Consider the following 26,313-nt stretch of genomic DNA (forward strand, 5'->3'; position numbering starts at 1 on the left):
GCGCATCCAAAACGCGCGTCCAAATGCTGGCTAACAGTGCGCTCTGTCGGAGCGCACTGTACTGTATTGGCCTGTCTGTTAACAAGATTAAATCAGCCATAACCAAGTGCAAATCTGAGGGTTGTGTTGCACAGTAGCTAACAACTCGGAAGATGTGAATTAACAACCAAATAGCAGCTTATAGAAGTAGCCCTCAGATGATCCATAGTTCTTACTAGATGAGCCTTAAAGTCTCTAATCTGCAAGCCAGCCAGCACGTATCAGCGCTAGCCAATTAGAGAGTTATTCTGGCAACTGCCCTTCTCAATCTATTGGGATCAAAGGTCATAAAGAGTTGAGAAACCTAACGGTGAGGTTGAGACCTCTGCATGTACTATGTATAGTCCAAGCATTAAAGAGTTTGTTCTCCTTTGTGTGCATGTGGTTTCGGAAAGAATATAAGAAGCACAATCTTTTGGTTAATGTGGACCGCAGATACCACTTTCAGAAGAAACAGAGTGAGTGCATAGAACAGCCCTGTTCCAAACAAAAAAAAAATGAAGCTATGGCGAATAGGAATCCAAAGACTGAAATTTCCTCACTCTTCATACTGAAGTGATGACTACTGCGAACAGTGCCATTCTGTGAGAAACTTCAGGTCCACCCACTGGAGAGGTTCAAGGAGTTCAGCCAGGACTACATTATGATCCCATGGCTTACTGACTGAGGCTTGGTATGCCTTTCATGAACTTTGCACTAAATGATGGTCAGAGATAGGAGCTCTGTCTACCCACTGGTACTAAGCCACAACAGAACTGAGATATACCTTGACCACAAAAGTGCAGAGGCCTGATGACAACAGAAGAAGAGATAATTAGGGAGGTTTCTCAGACCACAAGAGAAGACTTCCTAGGTGAAATTAGAATGTTCTCCACAGCACTCAGAAGGAGTAAGGAAGATATTATTGTGTGCTCAATATCTACACCATGTGGGCCAAGGACAGAAGATTCAGGTGGCAGAGTTTTCCATCATCCTGGGTGATGAGAGTCAAAGATACCCCTAATTTGATTAAGGGCTGAACCGACAGATGGAGTAGGCAAGAATAATACACTTGACATAGCCAAGCCAGAGCTATGAGAATAACTCTTGCTCTGTCCTGTATAATCTTCTAGAGTTGAATGGAATTGGAGAGTAAATAGAGAAGACCAAAACTCCCCAAAAGAGGAACAGGATGTCCACAATCTTTTCATCTAGGGACCACTCCTGAAACTGCAGGACTCTGCATATTTTAAACACCCAGTAGATAGGTCCCCTGGAGGAAAGAGCTGCAATGACAGGCCCATAACCAGATCTGCATAGCATCTTCACAGAGGATGTATGAACGCATGCCTCCCAGCTTGTTTAAAGAAAACATGAGCACCTGATTGTCCATCTGGATCAAGGTTCTGTTGTCCAAAAGCAGGTGGGAGAAAGTTTTTAATACATATCGGATGGCAAGCAATTCCAGAAGGGTGATCTGCAGATGAATTTCTAATTCAGCCCAAATTAGTTGGGTCCACAAAGTACCACTGTTTACGCCCCATCTTCTGGTGAAAGTATTATTGAACAGCACTACTTGATGTGCTGGGTCATGCAGCAAAAGTCCTAAGGCCTAAGCTTCTGGGTCTATCCATCAATGCAGAGAGGCCCGCATTTCCATTACAAATATTTAATGAGACAATGGTTGGAGTAATTCATTTCATTCATCCTGGAGAACTCATTAAGGGTCCCAACATGTAAAGATGAGTCAGAGGAACCGCATGGACTAATGCTGCCAGGTGATCTAGCAGGACAAGGACTGACCTTGCTGATGTATGGTCCTGATGAAGAAGGAATCTCACATGGACCATCAAAGTCCTGGTTCTCTTGACAATCAGGAAGGCCATAAACTGAGCTCTCTGGGATGGGATCAAGTTGGACTTTGGTAAACGGATGATGAATCCCAGGGACTGAAGTAAAATCCCTCTGCTGAACTGTCATGCAGAGGGATTCCAGGATGTCTGTTAGGAAGGGGTCAATCACCAATCAATCGTTCAGGTATAGGAATACATAGACTCCCTACTTCGGTAGCTGCACCACTATGACCACCATATACTTCATGAATGCTCTCAGAGTGGCCAAGAGGCCAAACAGGAACAATGTGTATTCACAGTGCATGCCTTCCACCAAAAACCTGAAGAATCTGAGAAGGATGGGTGGAATAGGGATGTGAGCATATGTGTTCTTCAGGTCCAGAGCGCAGAACCAGTCCTTCAGCTGAATGAACAGCAGAATTGTCTGGAGTTAATTCAATTTGAACTTTTCCTAGACCAGCATCAAGTTCCACAAATCCTGGCTGGAGATTAGCCTACCCAACCTCTTGGGGGGTTAAGAATTACCTGGAATAGAACACTGTGCTATCCTCTTGATGACAGACAGGCTCTATGACTTTTACTTCCAGCTGTAGTTGAACTGACTGGGTGGGTTTGGAACTGGGAATTGATATCTGCCAGCATAGGTGAGGGCACAAAAAGCAAAAGCAGTACCTATATTCCACAGTTTTTAAGATCCACTTATCCTTAGTGATGCGACCCCATTCTGGTAAGAAGGACTGACAATCCCCCAACTAGAGGAGATGGGGAGGTAGGTGTCAAGGGTATCAAAATCTTGCCCCAGGTTTCAGCTGACGTTGTTACTGAACTTAAGGCTGTTACCTTTTCCTCTGCTAAACTTTGTCAGCAATCTGTTAAGAATGAGAAAGCAGGGCCAGTTGTCTTTGGAAAGAGCAGAAGGGCTTCCTCTGGTAAGAAGGCTGTTTGTACAAAAAATACAGTGCTGGTATCCTGGGACTAAAGATAATGACTGCAGGGAGGACTGATGTTCCTTGACCAATGCCACCATCTCCTGCACCTTGTCCCCAAAGAAGCTCTCTAATGGTGTTGGGGTATCTGTCAAGCAATCATGAACATCTTCTCAGAGCCCACTTGGATGAGGATCCTCTGAGTCTACCAGAGGCTTAAGCTTTGGAAAGCACTCATGTAGGTACTGCATCATGAAAAGCTAGTGGGCCACAATCCTTGCACTGAGCATTAAACTCTGGAAGATCTTTCTCTACTCTTTTCCAAGCAGTGTGTTAGAATGCTTTTTAGAGCATTTTGCATGTTTCAAAGCTGATACCACCATGGCTGAGTGTGACGGTAACTGGACCTCTCCAAAGCTAGTAGAGTCTTGTACTGTATACTTTAAATAACCATCATTATCATCATCATCATTTATTTATGCTACATCTTTCCAGCCAGGGAGTACAAACCTGATACATAGAGACTTACTTACCTAGTATACTATAGTAAATATACTGTAAGGTACTAGTTAAATATAAACAGTCTAGTAGAGCTATAGTAGATAAATAACACCACTGAAGCAATATACATCATATATATACAATGCAGGGGGTTGTTTTGGACTGCCTGGCCCTTTAAATTTTCCCATGGGACCATCAGAGACCCACGCTACTGTCCCAATGTTCCCCCAGAAAAAAAAAAACTACACCTCTCTCATATGCAATAAAATAATGGGGCTGACTTTTTTTTTTTTTTTTTTAAGTCAACTGCATTATTTTATTTATATCAAATTGACTATGCATAAGCTGCTTTGCATGCATCAGGAAATTTTATGCATGCAAATGCATGCAAAGAAGTTTATTTCCCTAGTGAGAGGAATACATTGAAGATGTCGCACAATATGGCTGCGATATGACGATATCATTCGATAAATGGCATTTAACGTGTGATATCACAGCTTAGTAAACCTCCCTATTAGACAATAATAGGAATGCTTGTCTAAATAAGTAAACTTTCAGCAAAACCTTAGAAAGTTTAGTATATGATGTCAGGCACAATTCTTGGGTAAGAGAATTCCAAATTGACAATACTGCCACTGAGAATGAATGCACTCAGGTTATGAAAAAACGAGTTTGATGCATAGAGGAGTTATCCAGCGTGCCCCATTGAGAAGATCATAATGATCTTGAAGGCCTGTGTATTCAAAGCATGAAGTCAGCCCAATCAAATGAATCAAATGTCAACAATTTATGAACCATCATCACTATCTTGTAAATTATGAGTCAGTGAAGTTCATGTAATATGGGAAACATATGGTGACATATTTTGGCTAGATACATGATGGGTGGCCACATTCATAAACAGCTTAAGAGTCTGTATTGACACCGCAGGAAGACAGATATATATTGAATTGCAGTAGTCCATCAGTGGAATAATCAATGCTTGAATCATTGCTCAAAAGTCAGCCATAGTAATGGTTTTAGACCACACAAAACATATAGTTTATTTAATTTAAAAGCATTTGTTACCCGCCCTTCCTATGTTCAAAGCGGGGAACATTATGAACATACATAGATAAGAACAAAATCATACAGCATAATACAACACATTACAACTTTTGAATAAGGGAACATAGCTTATCAAACAACAACATATTAAAACAGAGGTGTTAACCAACAAAAAAAAAAATGTGTAGCGTGTACTGACTAAAGTCAACTCTCAACCTCTGAAATAACAATTCACTGCATTACTTCTTGTTCTATTATATGTATACATTATCTAAAGATCATGTGGCTGCTCTGCATATAAAATATTATAGAGATTTTGGACACTGGAATGAAAAGATTAGCCATGTTTTCCGTGTTTTGGCATTAAGAAACAGATTCAGGGTATAAAATTAAAGATGAAAAGAAAGTGGAAAAGTTATCCCAGTTATGCAGTGTCTCTTACATATTAAGGAAAGCAAAGTTACTTACCTGTAACAGATGCTTTCAGAAGACAGCAGGATGCCAGTCCTCACACATGGATGACATCATCGGATGAAGCCCGGCCCAGAACTCCAATCGCAAAGATTCCAGTGCCCCCAAACAAGCCCACTGAGCATGCGCAGTCACAACTATTAAAAAAGCCATTCCTACTCATTGATTTAATTTGATCTTTAAATACCAATCCAGAATCAATTTGCACACCAAGGGGCAGGTCTTCAAACCTATGCGCAGGCGTAGATTTGTTCGCCCAACCCGAGCCGCACAGGCTTCCTCTGAAATCGGCCTCAGAGGGAATTTTCCTTCCGCACCTCCCCACCTTCCCCTATCTAACCCGCCCCCCAGCCCTATCTAAACCCCCCTACTGTTATCGTTGAAGTTACGCCTGCCTCCTCTGCCAGGTGTAACTTGGGTGCGCCTTTGGCCGGCTGCCGGCGCACCATCCCCTGGCACGGCGGCTGTTCCAGAGGCCTCAGTCCCGCATCCGAAACGCCCCCGGGCCAGCGCCCCGCCCACAGAACGCCCCTTTTTTGAAGCCCCGGGACATACGCACGTCCTGGGGCTTGTGCGTGCCGCCGAGCCAATGCAAAATAGGCTCAGTGCGCGCAGGGCAGATTTTCTCGGGTTACACGCGTAGCCTTTGAAAATCTGCCCCAAGGCTTTTTATTTGAAGAGCAGCCTATACCCATGTGCTTTTTAATTTCATATGAGAAGGCAATTCAGTCAGAGTACCTTGTTGCAGAACCAAAATTTCAGTTTTAGACAAGTTCAAAGCTAGCTTGATGTCCGACTATGGACATACAAGAAGTAACTAAGGCTGACGTTTCAGCCAAAGGTGAATCCATGTCATCCACATACAACTGATAACCTGTGCAAAACCCAGCCAGAACTTTTCAGACAGCGGAAATATATATGCTAAATAGCAATGCTGAAAAGGAAGACCTGTGGGGTACATTCGTGCTGACTGAGTGCCAGGAAGAAGTTCTTACTAATCTTAATTTGCTGGGTACATCCACTAAGATAAGATCTGAACCAGTCCAGAACCAAAAAAGAGATTTCATATGATCTAAGTCGATAAAGAAGAATTTTATGGTAAATGGTGTCGAAAGCTGATGAAATATCAAGCATGACCAAAATGTATTTCTTTCCATCATCTAGGCCTCTTCTAATCAAATCGACTACAGAAAGCAAAGGCTGTTCTCACCACTAAGGTCATATAAAGCTGGTATTGCAGATACTAGCCAGTGTTTAAAGTGTTTTGAACTCTATGCCAATTAAAAGGTGAATTTTAAAAGAGTTGGGTGCAAATAAATTGAGTGTATGGGCACACAAATAGCATCTATTTGCTCAAGTGCTACTTTATATATCTCAAACATACACGTGCAAGTAATGGTGCGTAAAATTTGATCATATAAAAAAAGGGTGGACTAGGGGCAGGCCAGGGCATGGTCAACATTTACATGTTTAAGATGTTATTTTATAACCTGCAAAACCATGCATGCAACTGTTACCTGCACATATTTACATCTGATAATTATCTGGTGTAAGTCAGAATATAATTCCTTATTGCCAAATACTGACAGGATGAGGGATCTGGGTAAACTGGGGGGAGTGCAGGGTGAAGAACCAGAGAGGTCTTGATGACCTACAGATAGACTGGGCAAACTGGTGGAGTAGTTGGTAAAACTGGTAATTTCCTTCACGTGCACATATTATAAAATGTGATAAATTACACGCATAAAAGCTGACAAATGCTAAGGAAAATACGTGAGTTAAATTTCCTTGTGTAAATGATTAAAATTAGGTGCACAAATACACGCATGAGCAGATGTCCGCCACTGATCTAGATAAGACTTAAAAAGAGCTACTTAGGCCTGGATTCTGTAACGGGGGCGGGGGGCGAAGCAGGGGGCGGTCCTGTGATAGCCAGCAGCGATTGCACCTCCGCGGTGAGATCGCCGCCAGTTTCGCGCTGAATAATTACACCATAAAAGGTGTCACTGAAAATCACGTCAGATCTTCACTGATATGTAGTTGTTCAGCATGAAACTGGTGACGATAAGGAATCTTACCTTTCGCCACCAGCGATGTGTCCGCAGCGTCTGCCCTGGTGCCGCCCCGACTCCTCCTCTTCCGGGGCCGACTCCGCCCGAGCTAGCTATCGCATGCGATAACATTAGAGAATGACCCCCTTAGTCGGATAAGTCTTCAAACACTAGTTATCCATCTATCCTACTTATCTGGCTAAGTAGTGCTTTTCTTTTACTTATCAAGTTATCTTACTTACAGGGTCATTCATCAACGTGCATAGGCCGTTATCACGGGTGTTAGGGCCTTAATGCCCATGATAACGCCATAACACATGCGATATTTATCACATTGCGTGATGCAAATGCAAATTTTTGAAATTTATTAAAAGGGGAGGGGCTGGGGAGAGGTTTGGGCGGACTCTATGAAAATGAGGGGCATTAACGCTCATTATTGCACGTTTTTAATGCTGGAAATAACTACACCTTTTTTTCCTGGTGTTAAGCTGTGCGATACGCCCGAAATGGAATTTGCGATAAAAATCATGAATGGTATTTTCGGGCAGAGAGAGGGAGAGAGGGAAAGGGGGAGATGGAAGAGGGAAGAGAGGGAGAGGGAGAGGGAGCAGGAGAGAGGGAGAAGTAGAGGGAGTGGAATGGAGTAGAGAGAGAAAGAGCCTCTGGGGTGGCAACATAGTAGTCAACTATTTTAACCACTATAGGCAGGCAAGCTACTAACTCGAGGTGAAGTTTTGGTGGTGGTTTAGGGTTTTGGGGGCAGTTTTACATGCAAGGTGAGAAGTACAAACAGCACAGTACATATCAATGAAGATCTGACGTGATTTTCAGTGACGAAAGTCACACAAAGGTGAGATTTCTACAATGTTCTCTCACCCTAGATTGATGCACTTTCTACCAGGGTACTATCAATATTGCACGTTGCAATAAAATAACTATGCAAAGTGCTAAAATAATGCATGGTGAGGTAACTCTAAAATGATCATAGCCATGCCCCTTTCTTTATCACGGGTGTTATTCATGCGAAATTTATTGCATTTTGATAAATCTAAGCCTTAGCTGGATAAGACACCACAGCACTACTTTGCCAGACTTTTGTCGCCGCTTAGCTGGATAAGTCAAAACGTATCTAGCTATGTTTAAAAAATACTCGCTGCGTATTTTCTGATGTACACAAAAATGTTGACGAGTAGACTTACAAATATTTATATAGTGTGCACTCATTTGCATCTACACATATATGGGCGCATTCATGCATGTTTTAAAGTCTACTAGATCGCCCAGTCCTTTTCCAGATCATCGAAAACCTCCTGGTTCTTCAGCCTCAACAAACCCCCAGTTCACCCAGACCTTCCATTCAGACAATAGTACACTATAAACAAGTCTGAAATCAATTATGCAATATAATTAACAGGCATAAAATTACATGAATACATTTCCAAATGTACATGAATAAGTGTTTTATAAAATAGCAACTTATGTGCACAACTATTGGCACTGCCCTAGAACATCTCTAGAACGCCACTTTTTTCATGCATATATGTACATGCAAACGGAATGTTGCACATATTTTGATGTTTATAAAATAAATACGCAAGTACAGGCGATTTATGCACATACATGCTAATTTTTAGACACAACTTTTTGAAAATTTACTCCAGTATCTCTCATCTACTATGTGATTCAATGTACTAAATTTGAGATATTCAGTGTCTAAGCATATATGCTGTTTTTTCAGGATATCATGAAACCCATGGGAGAGCTGGTAGCACCAGAGCACACAAATTCAGTATTTTGATCCATACAGCAAAGGAAAGTCTAATTGTCTGTCTAAAGATCAGTAGATCCTGATATTGTTTTGATATCAATTCCACTAAGTTGGTGAATTAAAAAAAAAAAAAAGCTGCAAAGAATTTACTGAAACAATGAATTTAGCATGGAGTTAATTCCTGACTAACATTGGCTACAACTGTTTTATAGCAAAACCATAGTAGCACTTTGATGGTTTAAAAATCCTGAATAAAATCACCATTTGGAGCAAACATGAAATTGGTATTACTTTGATTTCTCCTTCTTTGCCACCATATTGAGGAGAAATGTCCTTGGGAACATTTAGACTCTGCCTCACACCTTTTAGTAAATGACCTGTATTGTTTTGCCCTGGATTTTGCTATATAAAGTATTGCTATATGTCCTTTGTATTTATAACCTGAAAAATGCAAAAGTCTATCTAGAAAGTTGCGATCAAAGACACTTTTATAGAGAAAGGCATAGTATTAATAGCAGCCATTCTTTAAATAGAAGTTTTATTCCCAAGCATTTGCAGTTCTTACTCATTAAACATTATTTATCTTTATAGAATACATATTTTCAAGGATTTCCAAGCAAGAAATTTGTACATGAGTTAAGTTTCTTTTTTATTATTACATTTTTAGACTTTGAAATTGTATTTCAAATCTTTCTCTTCAGGCACATAGCTCATCGAAAATAAGACAATTTTTAAACATAACCAAGATTCTATGTAGATTCAATGGTATATTCTAAAGTTTTAATTCAAGGCAATCACCATTCATACAAAATACCACTGTTCCTAAACAATGTTCTCTCTCAATTGTCTAATTAAATATCTCTCTTAACTGAATTCTAATACAAAAGGTTTTTCTTTTCCATTTTAACAACATCAAGCAAAATGTTTACTAAAATCTCTGGAAAAATGACAAACATGATAAAACTCTTCATTTTTTCTTTAGTATAAAAAAGGTTTACACTAGTCCAGGAGTTTGAAGCCACTCAGATCCCAGAAAAATGATACAAACCACCCTGCTGCATAAGAGAAAGATACTCTTTAAAACTGCCTCTCAAATTGGAGGGCATAGGATGAACAGTGTCTGGTGGGGATTATAAAATGTTTGTAATCCCCACCAGATTATTATATATTTTATATATTATATAAATACTTATTATATATATTATATAAATATTTATTATATATTTTATATATTATATATTTTATGGCAACTCACTATAATGGTTATCTGAATGGCAAGAAATCAAGAATGGCTAAATAAATAAAAGCTAATTTTATCTATTGGGGGCATGACCTAAAACATTCAAAAAACACTACCCTAAAACACAATTAGATCTTTAAAACAGTGTCCTTACCTAGTACAGAGAACCAACACTGACCGGGGAATTAGATGCACAATGTCCAAGGATTCAGTACTAGTAGAGTACTCCTTAATGCACATTTGACATACTTAATATCCAAGTTGAAATAGTATGTGAGGGTAACAAAGAACAAGAAGCAGTGATGGGCCTTAGAGAAAAAATACCCAATGTACAGCCATAATGTAACTTATAGTCTTCAATTTAATTTCATATACAGTAGACTAAATTCAAACCTGTTACAAGGAAAAGGTCCAAGGTTGAAAAGCTATAAATGCAATTCAAAATAAGATATAACTTGGCTCGCACAGAAAATACTTTCACCTTGATCATAAGAGTCCAAAACAAACAGCAATGGGCCCTATTAGGCTAGAACAAAAATGTTAACTTTGTATTGCACCGCAGCTCATGCCTACTTACTTTCTTTGGTAACTGAGGTTGGACGTTCTGGAATCTCAAGGTCTCCCTGCAGCATCCATTCTGGAAGCACTCGTTTCCTCTGAGCTTGCTTTGGCTGTTCAATTTTTTCATTGCATTTTGGAGTTTGAGACTGAAAAGAATCAGTCATAGGGTAGTAAAACTAGGCAGAGTGAAACTTTACTTGGTTTCTCAGAACATAAATGTCTCTTAATCTTAACAGGTGATTGTGTATGTGTGCCGCTTCAATATAAAGTGAGGACAAATGGAATGGACACAAATATGTTCCATCTATTAAGAAAGCAGAGTTGGAACCCTATCACGGAACACTTTTGTCAAAGTTTCTAGAACTTTGACTGGCACACTGAGTATGCCCAGCATGCCACTAACCCTGCATCCAGCAGGGGTCCCCCTTCAGTTTAGTTTGTAGTAAAAAGTACGAGCGAAAAATAAAATAAGAAAACGTAAGTGAACCCTTCTGTGGGGTGGCGGGCGGGTTTCGTGAGGACTAACATCCTGCTGTCTTGGGAGAACACCTGTTACAGGTAAGCAACTCTGCTTTCTCCCAGGACAAGCAGGATGGTAGTCCTCACATATGGGTGAATAGCGAGCTACAGGATGCCAAAGTGAACCAAAAGCACCCAACAACGTGCAACAGGCACAACAACAGGGGTGGTTTTGGGTATGAGGGCAGCCTGAGTTTCACAGTGGGTCGCAGGAAGGAAGTTGGGTTATTAAACTGGAAACAAATTATGCAGGACAGACTGGCCAAAGATAGAATCCTGTTTGCCAGCCTTGTCGAGACAATAATGAGCTGCAAAGGTGTGGAGAGAGCTCCATGTGGCAGCTCTGCAGATGTCAGGAAGAGGTATGGAACAGAGATGCACTACTGACAATGCCATGGCTCTCACTGAATGCACTTTCATGCATCCCCGTAGCGGAAGGCCTGCTTGTTGGTAGCAGAAGGCAATACAGTCGGCCAGCCAGGTGGACAGGGTCTGCTTGGCCACTGGAACTCCCAGTTTGGTTTTATCAAAGGAGACAAACAGTTGGGTGGACTTCCTATGGGCTGTAGTGCGGCCCAAATAAAAGGCAAGTGCACATTTACAGTCCAAGGAATGCAGGGCCCGCTCACCTGGGTGTGAGTGAGGTTTCGGAAAAAATGTGGGTAGTATTATGGATTGATTTAAGTGGAAATCAGACACTACCTTTGGCAAAAATTTAGGGTGAGTGCGGAGTACCACATGATTGTGGAGAAATTTTGTGTAAGGTGGGTATGTTACCAGCGCCTGTAGTTCACTGACTCTGCGAGCTGATGTTAAAGCAAGTAGAAAGAGTACTTTCCATGTGAGATGACATAGCTCGCAGGAATGCAGAGGCTCGGAGGTCACGAGCCGTGCTAGTACCACATTGAGGTCCCATGCCGGAACCGGAGGACGCAGTGGAGGCTTTAGTTGGAGCAAGCCTCTTATAAAGCACCCTACAAGGGGTTGAGCCGAGATCGGGGCATCTCCTATACCTTTGTGGTAAGCGGCTATGGCATTGGCATGCACTCGGATGGAGGAAGTTTGTAGACCAGACTGCGAAAGGTACCAGAGGTAGTCCAGGAACCTTGTTATGAGGCAGGAAAAGGGATCTATTTCCTTCATCCTGCACCACAAGGAGAATATTTTCCATTTGGAATGATAAGATTTCCTGGTAGAAGGCTTTTGTGAAGCTATGAGGACCTGGGACACATTGTCGGAAAGGTTAAGGGATTGTAGTTCAACCTTTCAACATCCATGCTGTCAGAGACAGGGAGTGGAGGTTCTGATGACGTAACAGCCCGTTGTTCTGCGTTATTACAGTTGGATCTGTGCCCAGGTGAATTGGTTGCTGGACTGAGAGGTCACGTAGGATGAGAAACTAAACTTGCCGCAGCCAGTGAGGGGCTATGAGGATCATTGTGTCCCGGTCCTGTCGCAATTTCACAAGAATCTTGCTGATGAGTGGAAGTGGAAGGTAGGCATATAGAAGACCTGTTGTCCTTGAGTGGGCAAAGGCATCCCGTGGTGGTGTACTGTGATTGCGGTGTAGAGAGTAAAAGTTGTCTACTTTGTGGTTGTGAATCGACGCAAAGAGGTCTATGTGCGGGCGGCCCCACTGGTGGAAAATTCATTTCGCTACAGTGGGATTTAAGGACCATTTGTGGGGATAAAAGGTCCGACTGAGATTGTCCGACATCACATTGTCCATGCCTGCCAAGAAGGTTTCTCTCAGTAGCATGGAATGGGAGAGAGCCAGGCCCAGATCTGCGGCACCTCCTGGCAGAGCAGGTAAGAGCCTATGCCGCCTTGCTCGCTACCTGGTTGTTCATTTGGATTAGGATTACCTTGTTGGACAGGCAATCCTGAAAAATGAATAGGGCATATCGTATTTCCCTGAGCTCTAGAAAATTTATCTGGTGCTTTGATTCCGATGTGGTCCAGTTCCCTGGGTTTGCAGGTTGTTGACATGGGCTCCCCAACCGAGGTTGGAGGCATCCATTGTCAGTGTAATTTGAGGTTCTGGAGATTAAAAGGGTAGTCCTATCTGAAGATTGGACTCCTGTATCCACCAAGCTAGCAAGAGACAAAGCTGGCTGGTGACGCGGACAATGTGGGACATATGTTGATATGATTGGGATCATTGGGACTTTAAAGTCCATTGTGTTACTCTCATGGCTAGACGAGCCATTGGGGTAACGTAAACCGTGGACGCCATGTGACTTAGTAAGGTTAGTAGATGACTAGCTGTAGTTGTTCGGCGAGTCTGTACTGCTTTGGCAAAGTTTGATGATGTGAGTGCTCAGACCTTTGGGAGGAACACTTTGGCTTGAATGGTGTTTAAATCCGCTCCGATGAAGGAGAGGGTACGTGACTGAGTCAGGTTTGACTTGGGATAGTTTATGAGAAACCCCAAGGATTGTAGTAGTTGTACAGTGAGATGAAGGCATTGTAGTACTACCTCCTTGGATGGACCTCTGAGCAGCCAGTTGTCTAGATACAGATAGACGTGAATGCTCCGTTGTCGTAGGTAAGCTGCTACTACTGAGAGACATTTTGTAAACATATGGGGTGCTGACTCTAGACCGAACGGTAGGACTTGGTATTGGAAATACCGGTGATCGACTAAGAATCTTAGGTATTTTCGATGAGGAGGGGTTATGCCTATATGAACATACACTTCCTGAAGATCTAGAGAGCAGAGCCAATCTCCCTTCTGTAGAAGGAGCAAGGTGCCCAAGGTGACCATCCTGAACTTTTCCTTGCGGAGATGTTTGTTTAGGGCATGAAGGTCCAATATCGGACGAATGCCGCCTGACTTTTTTGGAATTAGAAAATATCGGGAGTAGAACCCTTTTCCCCGCTGCAGTCGGGGAACCAGTTCTATGGCATTGGACTGCAGGAGGATTGAGAGTTCCGCCTCGAGAAGTGGAGTATGGTCGGTTAAACTCCATGCCGGACGAGGTGGAGAGTCCGGCGGTAGTGCCAGGAAGTTTAGATGGTAACCGTGGGCAACCACAGAAAGGACCCATTGGTCCGTGGTAATTTTGTGCCATATGTTGGCAAAGTGACACAAGCAGCCTCCCACAGGAAATATTGTTGGAGGCGGGATTGAATGCTGCTCTCTAGAAGGGAGTCAAAAACCAGATGCAGGACCAGTCTATGGGGCTGGATGGGCTTTCGAAGGCCTATGCTGACGAGGTTGACCTTGTTGATAAGGTCTGGTTGGTTGAGTCTGGGATGGAGGAGGGTAATACCTATGGGTTTTATAGGTTAGCCTCCTAGGATCCCTTCTGAATGGTCTCTTTGTGGTAGACGAAAAGTCAGAGGGAACGGTAGATAGTTGGCGCATTGTCTCATGATGGTCTTTGAGTTGCGCAACTGCTTCCTGGATTTTCTCTCCAAACAAATTGTCCCCTGTGCAGGGAAGGTCTGCCAACCTGTCCTGAACATCTTGACGCAAGTCGAAAGATTTCAACCATGCCCAACGTCTAGCACTTATGCCTGCTACTGACACTCGGGAGGCAGTCTCAAAGATATCATAGGCAGCTCTGACCTTGTGTTTTCCAGCATCAAGGACCTTCTGGAGGATGGAATTAAATCCCTCTTGAAACTCCTCTGGGAGGGATTCAGAAAAATCTTGAACCTGCTTTCAAAGGTTTCTAGAGTATTGTGTCATGTATAGCTAGTAGGCTGCTATATGTGCCATCAACATAGAACCCTGGAACAACCTACATCCAAAGGCATCCAAGGATTTCTGCTCTTTGCCAGGAAGGGCAGAAGAATGAGGCCGGGACCTCTTGGCCTTTTTCTGAGCGGATTCAACCACTATGGAGTGGTGAGGGAGCTGGCTTTACTGGAATCCTGGAGCTGACTGAACCAGGTAGTTCACATCAGTTTTCCTGTTCACCAGTGGAACTGTACCTGGGTGCTCCCAGGTACAATGTAACAGGTCAAGCAGAACTTCATGGATTGGAATTGCCATTACTTCCTTGAGAGCATCCACAAATTGCAGAACTTCCAGCATTCTGTGTCTGGCATCCTCTTCAGTTTGCAGTTTAAAAGGGATGGTGTCAGTCATTTCCTATATAAAACTGGCAAACGAGAGGTCTTCTGGAGGAGAGCGGTGTCTTTCTTCCAGAGGTGAAGGTTCTGAAAGGATGTCCTCAGAATCCTGGGAGTCAGAGGAATCATCATCCCAGGGATCGTATGGCTGGCCTCCTCCACCTTGTGGTTCTTCCGATGAAGGAAGAAACCCTAATCCAGCCGGATCAGGAGGTGGCACCGATGGAATTGGTGAAGGCACCACGATAGATGGAGGCGGCACAGAGGCCGGTGGAGGCATCGATGGTATCAGGGTTTTCAATGGGCGTCGGGGTGGTAATATACCCGATGGCCCTGGAATTGGATCCGGCATCGACAGGTCACGGTCTTCATCGTCCGATAATAGAGGAATCGGGGTTGATGGCGGTGGAGGAACTGGCAGTCTCGGAGGCATCGTCAGTCCGGAAAGCACGAGCACCGATAGAAGCGTGCTGATGAGAGAGTCTAGTCTTTCGAGTAGTGGAGCCAGCATCCAAGGCACTGGGCCAGGCCTCAGCATGGGAGTCTGTGCCGGGGGCGACTGAAATCCTCAAAGCACTTGGAGAACTGCCTCTTGGACCATCCGGTCCAAATCCTTCCGGTAGGCTGGTGTTGGTAACACAGCTTCCGTGGTTGGAGGCTCCATAGGCGTTGCCGGAGGGTCCACAGGAATATGTGGAGTTTCGGCTCCCGGCATCATTGCAGGTGGGGAAAGCCTTGGTGCGCCGGATCCACAGGAGGATGGGGGCTCCTCTCCCTAGGACTTTTTGGTCGGTGGTTCCATCGGTGCCTTGTCGGTGCCAGCACCGGAGGAAGTATCTCGTCGATGTCGGTGCTTTTCTCGGTGCTCAGCCCGGTCCTTCTCCGGCACCAAGGATGAGGATGTTGATGCCTTTGAACACGAATATGCCGGTGACTGGCGGTCACTGGTGTCTTGATGGTGTTGAGATGTCGATGGCAACAGAGTTGATGAGGAAGACGGCTTTCGACTCGGTGCACTGTTGGCCGGAGTAGACTGGGTCGATCGCTTAGATATGAATAGGTGTTCCATTTTTTCTAAGCAGGCCCGGTGGCCTTTCGGAGTGCAACTGTGCACAGTTGGACATCATGGGAAGGCCCCAAGCATAAAACGCAGACATCATTCAGGTCCGTAATGGACATAGTACTCGAACACTCGGGGCACTTCCGAAAACTGGGCGCCATTTTTTAAAAATAAACGTGGCGCGCAGTCGGTGGTCGTCAAGCACCAATGAGAGCACCGTCGGGTACCAACCTCAAAGAACGAGGTAAAAACTTACCAATGCTAGCGGAGGTCGATGGGGGGGACCCCGGGATGGGGAAAAAGTTTTGAAAAGTTCAGTGAGGAAAATGTTGAGGAATTCTCACAGAGCTCCTGAGAACCGCGAGGCAACTGCTGTGCGGAAAAAGAGAGACTGAAGGGGGACCCCTGCTGGATGCAGGGTTAGTGGCATGCTGGACATGCTCAGTGTGCCAGTCAAAGTTCTAGAAACTTTGACAAAAGTGTTCTGTGATAGGGCTCCATCCTGATGATGTCACCCATATGTGAGGACTACCATCCTGCTTGTCCTGGGAGAAAATAAAACTTCTGGATTAGTTTCCTAAAGCATGTCAAAGGACACATACATTGTGTAATATTCTAAAGGATTATTTCACTACTAATTAAAAAACACAAACAAATGGGGGAGTTGGTGATTGGGTTAAATAAAATAAGAGAAAGGGAAGCAGGAAGAGAGACATCAAAAGGAACAAAGGTAACTTGTGCCCATCTTCTATTCCTCAAGCCAGCTTAGGCTGGCGATGCTACAAGGGTAGTGCTCAAAGCCCATTGGGGAAGGGAGGATGAGAATATGGAAGTCTGAGTCTCAGCACAACGATGATTCCTAATGGCCACATGAGGGTGCACTCATTGTGGGTTTCAAGGGACTGCCACCATCTATGGCCCCTGACCAAAGATTGAATAGCCAGACAAAATGGGTTAAAAAACAGACATGCCCCAGGTAGTTGTGCAGGATGGCTCACAGAGCCATATCCCAGAATGAGCTGGGTCCAAATGAACTAGAAGTGAAGAACAGAAGGCGAAATCTACCAAGCCCCAAAAAATAATGCAAAATAAGGTGATGGCTTAGGAAAGAAAAGGTGAAAATAAGAACATAAGAAATTGCCATGCTGGGTCAGACCAAGGGTCCATCAAGCCCAGCATCCTGTTTCCAACAGAGACCAAAACCAGGCCACAAGAACCTGGCAATTACCCAAACACTAAGAAGATCCCATGCTACTGATGCAATTAATAGCAGTGGCAATTCCCTAAGTAAAATTGATTAATAGCCATTAATGGAGTTCTCCTCCAAGAACTTATCCAAAACTTTTTTAAACCCAGCTACACTAACTGCACTAACCACATCCTCTGGCAACAAATTCCAGAGCTTTATTGTGCGTTGAGTGAAAAAGAATTTTCTCCGGTTAGTCTTAAATGTGCTACTTGCTAACTTCATGGAATGCCCCCTAGTCCTTCTATTATTCGAAAGTGTAAATAACCGAGTCACATCTACTCGTTCAAGACCTCTCATGATCTTAAAGACCTCCATCATATCCCCCCTCAGCCGTCTCTTCTCCAAGCTGAACAGCCCTAACCTCTTCAGCCTTTCCTCATAGGGGAGCTGTTCCATCCCCTTTATCATTTTGGTTGCCCTTCTCTGTACCTTCTCCATCGCAATTATATCTTTTTTGAAATGAAAACAAAAAAACAGGGAAAACAAGTAAGCAGGAAAGGAAAAAAACAAAAATGCACTTAGGTATTAAAGCAAAACTAACTTTAGGGTAAGAAAAGCACAGTCAGCTATTCAAATTCACACCAGTACTGCATACTGTTATCAGTTTACATCTATGGTTTGCAAACTGGCTTTATGTGAGAATGGAAGAATACTCTGTTCTTAATTTATCATTTATGTATTATGCTTTTGCAATATGCTGTTTCACTGTAAACCGATATGATATGTAATTTCCTACATGAATGTCGGTATATAAAAGTTCAAAATAAATAAATAAATAAATAAATAGATGTATTATATTATTCTAAATTTACAAAATGGTAGCAATCCATTAAAACTTTTTGCTTGTCTTTGGATATAATTTCATTTAATTTTTCTCCATGTTGCAGCTGGATGACCATATTTTCAATATACAACATGGAAAAGTCAGCGAGCTGCAGGTATTTGATAGCCTGGCATACACCTAGAAGCTAATTAATTGCATCCTGGACATGGTTACAAATTTTAAAACCTGTTTCAGAAGCACAAGGGGGCCTGAAAGGAGAAGGATTTCTCAGGATTTGGGTGCGCCAGAGGAAAAGATAATCCAGTAAGGTACAGGCTGGAGTTAGAATACAGCTAGGCAGGCAAGGCAAAAGGAGGCATGAGAAGTTTAGGAGTGGGCGCCAAGATGGTGGAGTGGAATACAAACTGGTTGACTGACAGGAGTCAGCAATTAATGGGAAATGGGAAATGGATTAATGGGAAATGGAACCTATGATTAAGAGAGAACTGTGTTAAGTAACAGTTTTGAGACTGGCTCTATTCAATATCTTTGTAAGTGACATTGCGGAAGAGACAGAAGGTAAATTTTGTCTATTTGCAGATGATACTAAGATCTGCAAGAGTGGACATGCCTGAAGGAGTAGAGAGAATGAAAAGTGATTGAAGAATGCTTGAAGAGTGGTTAAAATTTGGCAGCTGGGATTCAATGCCAAAAAGAACAGAATCATACATCTTGCATGCAATAATCCAAAACAGCTGTACGTGAGGGGGGTGAAAGACTGATGTGATGGTCCAAGAGAGGGATCTTGGGGTTATAGTGTCTGGTGATCTGAAGATGGTGAAGCAAAGTGATAGCTAAAGCCAGAAGAATGCTGGGCTGCATAGAAAGAGGAATAACCAGTAAGAAAAAGGACGTGATAATGCTCTTGTACAGGTTTTTGGTGGGATCTCACCTAGAGCACTGTGTTCAGTTCTGAAGCCTGTATCTCATAAAGGATAGAGACAGGATACAGGCAGACCTGAGAAGAGTGACCAAAATGCTATGGGGTCAGTATCGGAAGACTTCTGAGGAGAGGCTGAAGGATCTAAATATGTATTTCCTGGAAGACAGGAGATGCAGGAGAGATCTGAATACAGACCTTCAGATACTTAAAAGGTTTTAAAGTTGCATGAACTTCAAACCTTTTCCATTGAAAAGAAATCAGTAGAACTAGGGGTCAAGAAATGAAACTCCAGGAGGATCGACTAAGAACCAACGTCAGGAAATATTTTTTCAAAGAGAAGGTGGTAGATACCTGGAATGCCCTTCGGGAGGAGGTGGTGAAGATGAAAACAGTCAAAGAATTCAAAGGGGCATGGGATAAACACTGTGGATCTTAAAGGCTAGAGCAGAGATTCTCAGTGTGTCGCGGCTCCCGGTGTCCCACTGCCCCAGTTGTGCTTCCCTGTTCCCTGCCCACGCGAGCCAATGGCAAGCCTCCTCCATTCTTCCTGCCCCCGCGCAGGCCAGTCTGAAGCCTCCTCCCTTCTACCTGCCAGTGGGAGTAGGAAGAAGGAAGCCTCTGATTGGCCGGTGAGGTAGGAAGAAGGGACATAGCAGAGGCCGGGGGTGGGGGGTTGGGAGGAGTGGCAGTGTTGAAGCAAGGCAGCCAAGGGATCCCATCCCCGTGGTGGTGAAGAGGAAGCCTGACCCTGGCCAAGCAAGACCTCCACAGGAGCCCATCCCCATGGCGGCAAAAAAGAAGTCCCGCTGGAGTAAAGCCACAGCGGAACTGGAGCCCATCCCTGCAGTGAAGAAAGAAGAGGTTTGGCGGTGAGGCCTGGTGCATGCATGTGAAAATAAGGGTGTGGGTGTGGGTGTGAATGGGAGCCTGGGTGAGGGCTGGTATGTGTGGGTGTGAATGGGAGCCTGGGTGAGGGCTGGTGTGTGTGGGTGTGAAATGGGTGCCTGGGTGAGGGCTGGTGTGTGTGGGGGGGTGTGGGGGTGTGAATGGGTGCAAGACCATTTGTGTGTGATTTTGAGCTTGTATATAAGAGAGAGCATGTGTGTGATTGAGAGAGAGACTGGTCAGGGAGGTGATGAGTTTCTGGGTGAGAGATTGGTCAGGAAGAGACTGGTGCTTGCGTGAAAGACCAAGACTGGTCATGGGGTCTAATTTGGGGTGTGTGTGTGTGTGTGTGTGTGTGTGAGTGAGTGAGTGGTTGTGGGCCCTAAGAAGAGGATCATGAGGGACAGAGCTTCAGCAGCCGCTGCTGCTTTTGGTGTGTGCTTTTGGCCTGCAAGAGAAAGGAGTAGGAGAGTTACTGGAGAAGGTAAGTAAAGGTGTTTTTTTAAGTTTATTTTTCTTGATTGACTGCCATTTTAATTATTGGGTATTATGAAATGTGTCTATTTTGAAATATTTAATTGGTATTTGGACAATTTTTAAATAATTTTTATGAGTTTTTAATTGTTGGATGTTATTCTGTTCATCAGATGTTTTGAAACATTTATTAGTATAGTTTTACAATTATTTCTGCGTGGGGTTCTATAGCAGCTTAGCTTATTCTGTTTTCCTAATAGGAAGTATATTAGTGTTTAGGGCCTGTTTAATATTTGTAGTGTTACCTTTTCATAGATAAGGTTTTACTGTTTGAGTAAATGCCATAATGCAGGTGTAACTTTGTGTGGATTAGTTTGTGTGCATTATTGCAGATCCTGGGTCTATGTTAGGTGCTATATTTGTTTCCATTTCTCCAGGTTTGCACTGCATGCAGAGTGGCTTTTTTGGTTTTCCATTCCAGTTTCTGTCTCCATATTTATAATTTGTGGTTTTTCTGTACTTGGTGAGGGGTGTGTGACCAAGGTGAGGTATTTTACTAGCATGTAGGCATTTGTATCAATCTTATTTGTTGTGTTTTCTCAATAGGATATGCATTAGTAATAAATTACTGCCTTTTCATAAGAAAGGCTATTGTACCTAGTAGTAAAGGAAGTTTGTTTTGCTTTTACTGAGATATCACCAGAACATCTTTTTTGTATGGTGAGTTGTATGGGTAATGACCAAGTTCTGTTCTGACCCATTGTTGGGGGTTGAAGGGGCTCCCGTGGATGCAGAGTGTATGTTTACATATAGCCACGTGACAGTCACATGTTCCGTGTGTCACATATGTGAGACCCATATGTCAGGTGTGTCCCGGCCGAAAAAAGGTTGAGAACCACTGGGCTAGAGGATGAAAATGAAGAAAAGGATGTGGCACTAACCACCTCAACCAATAAGCCTTGATGCTTTTGATGCAACATTGTTCTCTGCTTCAACAGCATGGGGAAAAGGGGAGCAGGATTCAGACAATAACCAAAAAGAGGGTTTCAATTTTTACAGTCTGGAGAAATGATAAGCATGGGGGTAACCTGCATGGAGCAGCAGTTACTACCCTTAACAGAAGTAAGGGATTACTACCCTTAACCAATAAGCATTGATGCTTTTGATGCAACTGCAACATTGCTCTCTGCTTTGACAGCGGTGGGGAGGAGGAGTTGGATTCAGATGACAAACAACATGGGGCCCTAACTTTTATGATCTGGGGTACTGATATGCAGACATAAGGGAAAAAGCACAGGACTGCTTCTAAATAAATAAAAGGCCAAGTCCATAAGCAAATCACATCTGCACTGTCTGAATTTTCAAGTAGTCTCATCACCCAGTAAAAATGTTGCTAGCAGTACATTTTTATGGGTTATCATAAAGTTTGGGGATAACTACAAGGAGCGGCAGTTGCTACCCTTAAGAGAAACATGGGAGTAACCTGCACGGCAAGGCAGATACTACCATAAGAAGCTTGCTGGGCAGACTGGATGGACCATTTGGTCTTCTGTTATGATGGTGCTCCTCCCCTAAATTAAGATGGTGTTTTTGGGAAGACTCATGTGGAACTCAAAAAGACTGTGTGGGTTTCCACAGTAGCTCAGATTAACTGAGTCCTGTGTTGTACAAAGAGGGATTTCTGGGTACAGCTAAGCTACAGGTGGACTTAAGTTTTGCTTTCCGTACTTCTGTGCTTTTTAACGGGCTACTATTCTCTTTATAAGGCTAAGAAAAGCTTGAAGAGTTCAATTAACAAATGAATCATACCTTTTGTATGCACCAAATTCCTGTTTGGTCATCTCAAGTGCCTCCAGTGACCAGAGAGAAGAGTTATAATGATTGGGAAAGGATATCATCACAATAAGCTAAAATTAACTTAAGGTTTCCACAGGATAATCTGTTTTTGTCAGATTTATTCACAATGTTCCAAACATGTTTATTTATTTAAATTATTTATAAACTGTTTTTGCAATAAAGTATTGGTCAATAAATATGAATTCTTAAATAACCCCTAAATGAATTACCAAAGCCTCCAGTAACTAATTTTAAAGACCACCTACCAACTTTTTCAACAGAAAACAAAGTTGACTAAAATGGTCATAACATTTTCATTTTCCTGATTCCTCCAACAAAATAAAGGCAGACAAAATAGGCTAATAAAATCTCACCAAAGTTATGAATGCTTGCTCATCTTTTTCAGTTTTCAATGTACTTTTTGCTTGAAAAGGAGCTTTGCTGGATATACCATTTGAGGAACATGAAAGTCCTTCTGGTGAAGATGGTTTGGTTTCTGGAGAGTCTGGCTTATTATTTGAAGAAACTTCTTCATCAAGCATTTGGCTGTTCCTATAAAATATAAAGAAAACAACGTATGAATTCCACAAACTATGGAAATAACTGATAATATGCTGTGTGCCATCTGTGCATTTTTAGGGTGGAGTTATTATAAAGTTCCATGTCTGTGGGAAAAAGCTGAGTCAGTCTGGGTTTTACTCTCATTGTGTACTTGAATATGAAGTACCTGATTCTTAAGAAATTGGAACTACAAGTCTATGAATGTAATGAGTGGAAAAATAGAACTGGCTCATTCTCTCCCTAGAAACATGATATGGTAACCCTAATTTAAAGTAAAATCTAAAGAGAATTATATAATATATAACAAAAAAACATCATTCATCTACGGTCTTGCAAAAGTAAATAAAACCTTAATAAAATATTTCAACTTTTGCACAGTAAATTGTATAGCTATGAAAGTATTTTGGAGTCCTACAATATACAGCCCACAACTACAGACAGTCAAATAGGCCATAGACTGCTGTTCCTTATGATGTAGGGACCTCTACATTGCTTGCAGAAACTTAGAATTCTAAAGCAGTCTTCATTGTCTACTAAAGATCTAATCCCATTCCTTAATTTGAATTCCTAGATATTACAAAATAAAACAGATCTATTTAGAGATCAAGGGGTCAATTTACTAAATTGCATTAAAATGTGTCAAGTGCCAAATTCAGTGCTAAAAGCCCAATTTAAAAAAACTACATCATCAGTAAATGTTAACAATATTGCAAAAATATTACTACGTGAGAAATATTAATGAGCTTGTTGTATGCAAAGCAGGTCATTAAAATTAAAATGGCTCAACACAAACTGTGTTAAATGACATGATCCACATTATACGTCAGAAAGTTAACTACACCTGAAGTGTAAGAGAATCAGCAGGCTAACACACCTTCCAATGTTCTCGAGCCCCACCCTCCACCCAGTCAACAATGGGACAAGTATTCTCAAGTTATTTCCCATCCCCACTCAAAGAAAGCATTCCCCCTTAAAAAAGATGCTCCCCTCCACCTTCCAAAGTAGATACTCTTGTTAGCCAACTCCATCGCTCACTCTGAAATTACTCCTCATACAGAAAGCAAGTTTGCTTACCATAAATGGTATTTTCTGTAGATAGCAGGATGAATTAACCATGATCTATGGGTGACGTCATCTGGTGGCACAGAACAAACTTGTCTCTCCAAGCTACTAGAATTTTTAGCTTTACTGACCATGTGTGTTCCCACGCAGGCATTGCCTCAGTCTATGTCAAAGCTAAATAATAAGATAGCCTGCTCTGTAGGAAGGTGGTTGGGCATACATTGCTAATTCATCCTGCTATCTACAGTAAGCAAACTTGCTTTTTCTATCAATAATCAGGCTGAATTAAGCATGCTCTGTGGGAGTCCCGAGCTAAGGGCTGTGGCACAGCATTTAGTATGTAAGTAAGCTGGACCCTACAGTGGAGAATAGACTATACGGGCATTATATGGTGCAAGACTGCCAGACCTACTGCACCATCTAAAGATGCGAGGCTGCCCAGGCAGTAATGGAACGTAAAATTATGTATGGATGACCATGTCATAGCTTTGCAGATATCTTCCAAAGAAAAGCATTGCATACATGAGCTATGGAGGAGGCCAAAGCACAAACTTGATGGGCCCTGACCATTTTCTGGAGCTCGAGTCCCACTGCAATATAGCAAATCTGGATGCAGTCCATAATCCAGTTAGATGGTTTGTTTCGAAACTGCTTCTCCAAGTTGATTTGGATCATAGGAAGCGAAAAGCTGTAATGATTGTCTATGTGACTGAGTCCTCCTTTTATAGTACGCAAGTACTCTATTGTAGTCCGAAGTGTGAAGAGCTTTTTCTCCATCATTAGCGTGAGGAAGTAGGAAGAAATTGAAGGACTATCGACTGGTTGATATGAAAAGAAGATACCACTTTTGGTAGGAAGCTGGGATGGATACGAAGAACCACCTTGCAGGTATGGAAGATAATGATCCAGCACCTATATCTCATGCACACAGCGGGCAGAAGTGACAACAACTAGGAACACCACCTTTCAGGTAAAATATTTGACAGAAGTCCACTCCATAGGTTCGAAAGGCGATTTCATGAGACAAATAAGGACAATATTAACTTTCCACGGCACATGAGATCACCTGACTAAGGTTTCATCAGCATTAAACCCTTCATGAACTTGGAGACCGAAGGGTGAGCAAACACCAGTCTATTGCCTACCAGGAAATGATAACCTGCAATGGCACTTAGATATACTTGGAGTGAAGTTGTAGAAAGGTCAGACTCAGATAAGTGGTGGAGATAGGAGGCAGATGCCATGGCTCATAGAAGAATGGTCCAGGGTATAGGCTGAACTGCTTCTTAGTGTACCTTTTCCATTTAAAAGAGTAGTTACATCAAGTAGATGGCTTCCTAGTAGAGAGGACTATATCCTCCATGTGTTAGATAATGAAAAACTCACTAGGATAGCATGTTCAGCTAGTGAGGTTGAGGGACTGTAGCACTGGATGAAGTAGTGAGCCTCCTTCTTGAGATAGGAGACATGGGTCTGTCCCTAGATGTATTGCGGGTGGACAATAATTGCATGAGATATGTATACCACACTTGTCTCAGCCACACAGGAACTATAAGAATCATGTAAGCTCAATCCCAGTGAAGCTACTGCAATGTCCTTGCAATAAGTGGTAATGGAGGAAAAGCATACACAAGGTCATATCCCCAGCCTAGGAGGAAGATGTTCCGGGTAGAACTGAGCAAAATTGATCTAGTTTTCAGATTAACTACATTGCAAAATGATTAACTGGCAGTTGACCTCACAAGCAGAATGGATTGTATGAGTGTCCACTTGTGAGAACTGAAAATTCAGCTGAGGAGATTCACAAGCGTGTTGGCCACTCCCAGGAGGTACATGGCTTGCAGAGTGTTTCTTAATGATCTAATGCCAGACATGCTATGCTTCCTGGCAAAGTGTCCTGGAGCCTGTTCCTCCCTGCTTATCCATGTAGAACATGGCAACTTGATTGTTAATATGAATCATAATGTTTTCCCTTGTAGCAAGTAAGTGAAGGCCTTTAGAGCATTCTTGATGGCTCTCAGTTCAAGTAGGTTGATCTGTAGTAAATGTTCCTGTGAGGACCATGTGCCTTGAGTTTTGAAGGAACTGGTATGGATGCCCCAGCCCATGTTGGATGCATTGGTGGTCAGTGTCACTTGGTAGGGGGGGAGTGGAGAGCGGAGCTCCCTCCTGAAGCACCAAAGTTTGTAACCACCACAATGCTTCATATGTGGTGTGAGCTGCATGGGCAAGATGCAGTATGAGCATCATGTAGTACCCACTGTAGGCAGCAAATGTGATGACACATTAATGGGACTACATGGATTGCGGTTGCCATATGCCCCAGAAGCACTAAAATGTGGCGTGCTGTCATAGCTTTTGCAAACTGATGCTATCAAGCAAGGCGAGTTAGATGTGTTCCTGTGTTCAATGGCAGATATGCTGTTTGTGTCAAAGAGTCTA

At 42.8% G+C, this 26,313-nt stretch overlaps 1 protein-coding gene across 2 annotated transcripts in view; it reads right to left on the minus strand.

Moving 5' to 3' along the window:
• The window catches only part of APLF (aprataxin and PNKP like factor), a 447,297-nt gene that overhangs the window by 268,361 nt on the left and 152,623 nt on the right, over nucleotides 1-26,313 (minus strand). For both annotated transcript variants that reach the window (XM_029593580.1, XM_029593581.1), the window contains exons 4-5: nucleotides 22,623-22,800; nucleotides 10,453-10,582 (exon numbers count right to left, since the gene is read on the minus strand). In XM_029593580.1, the coding sequence (XP_029449440.1) occupies nucleotides 10,453-10,582; nucleotides 22,623-22,800 (308 nt within the window). The remainder of the gene's footprint in view (nucleotides 1-10,452; nucleotides 10,583-22,622; nucleotides 22,801-26,313) is intronic.

Source organism: Rhinatrema bivittatum, chromosome 3 (genome assembly GCF_901001135.1).
Source record: "Rhinatrema bivittatum chromosome 3, aRhiBiv1.1, whole genome shotgun sequence".
In the NCBI taxonomy this organism is placed as follows: Eukaryota; Metazoa; Chordata; class Amphibia; order Gymnophiona; family Rhinatrematidae; genus Rhinatrema; species Rhinatrema bivittatum.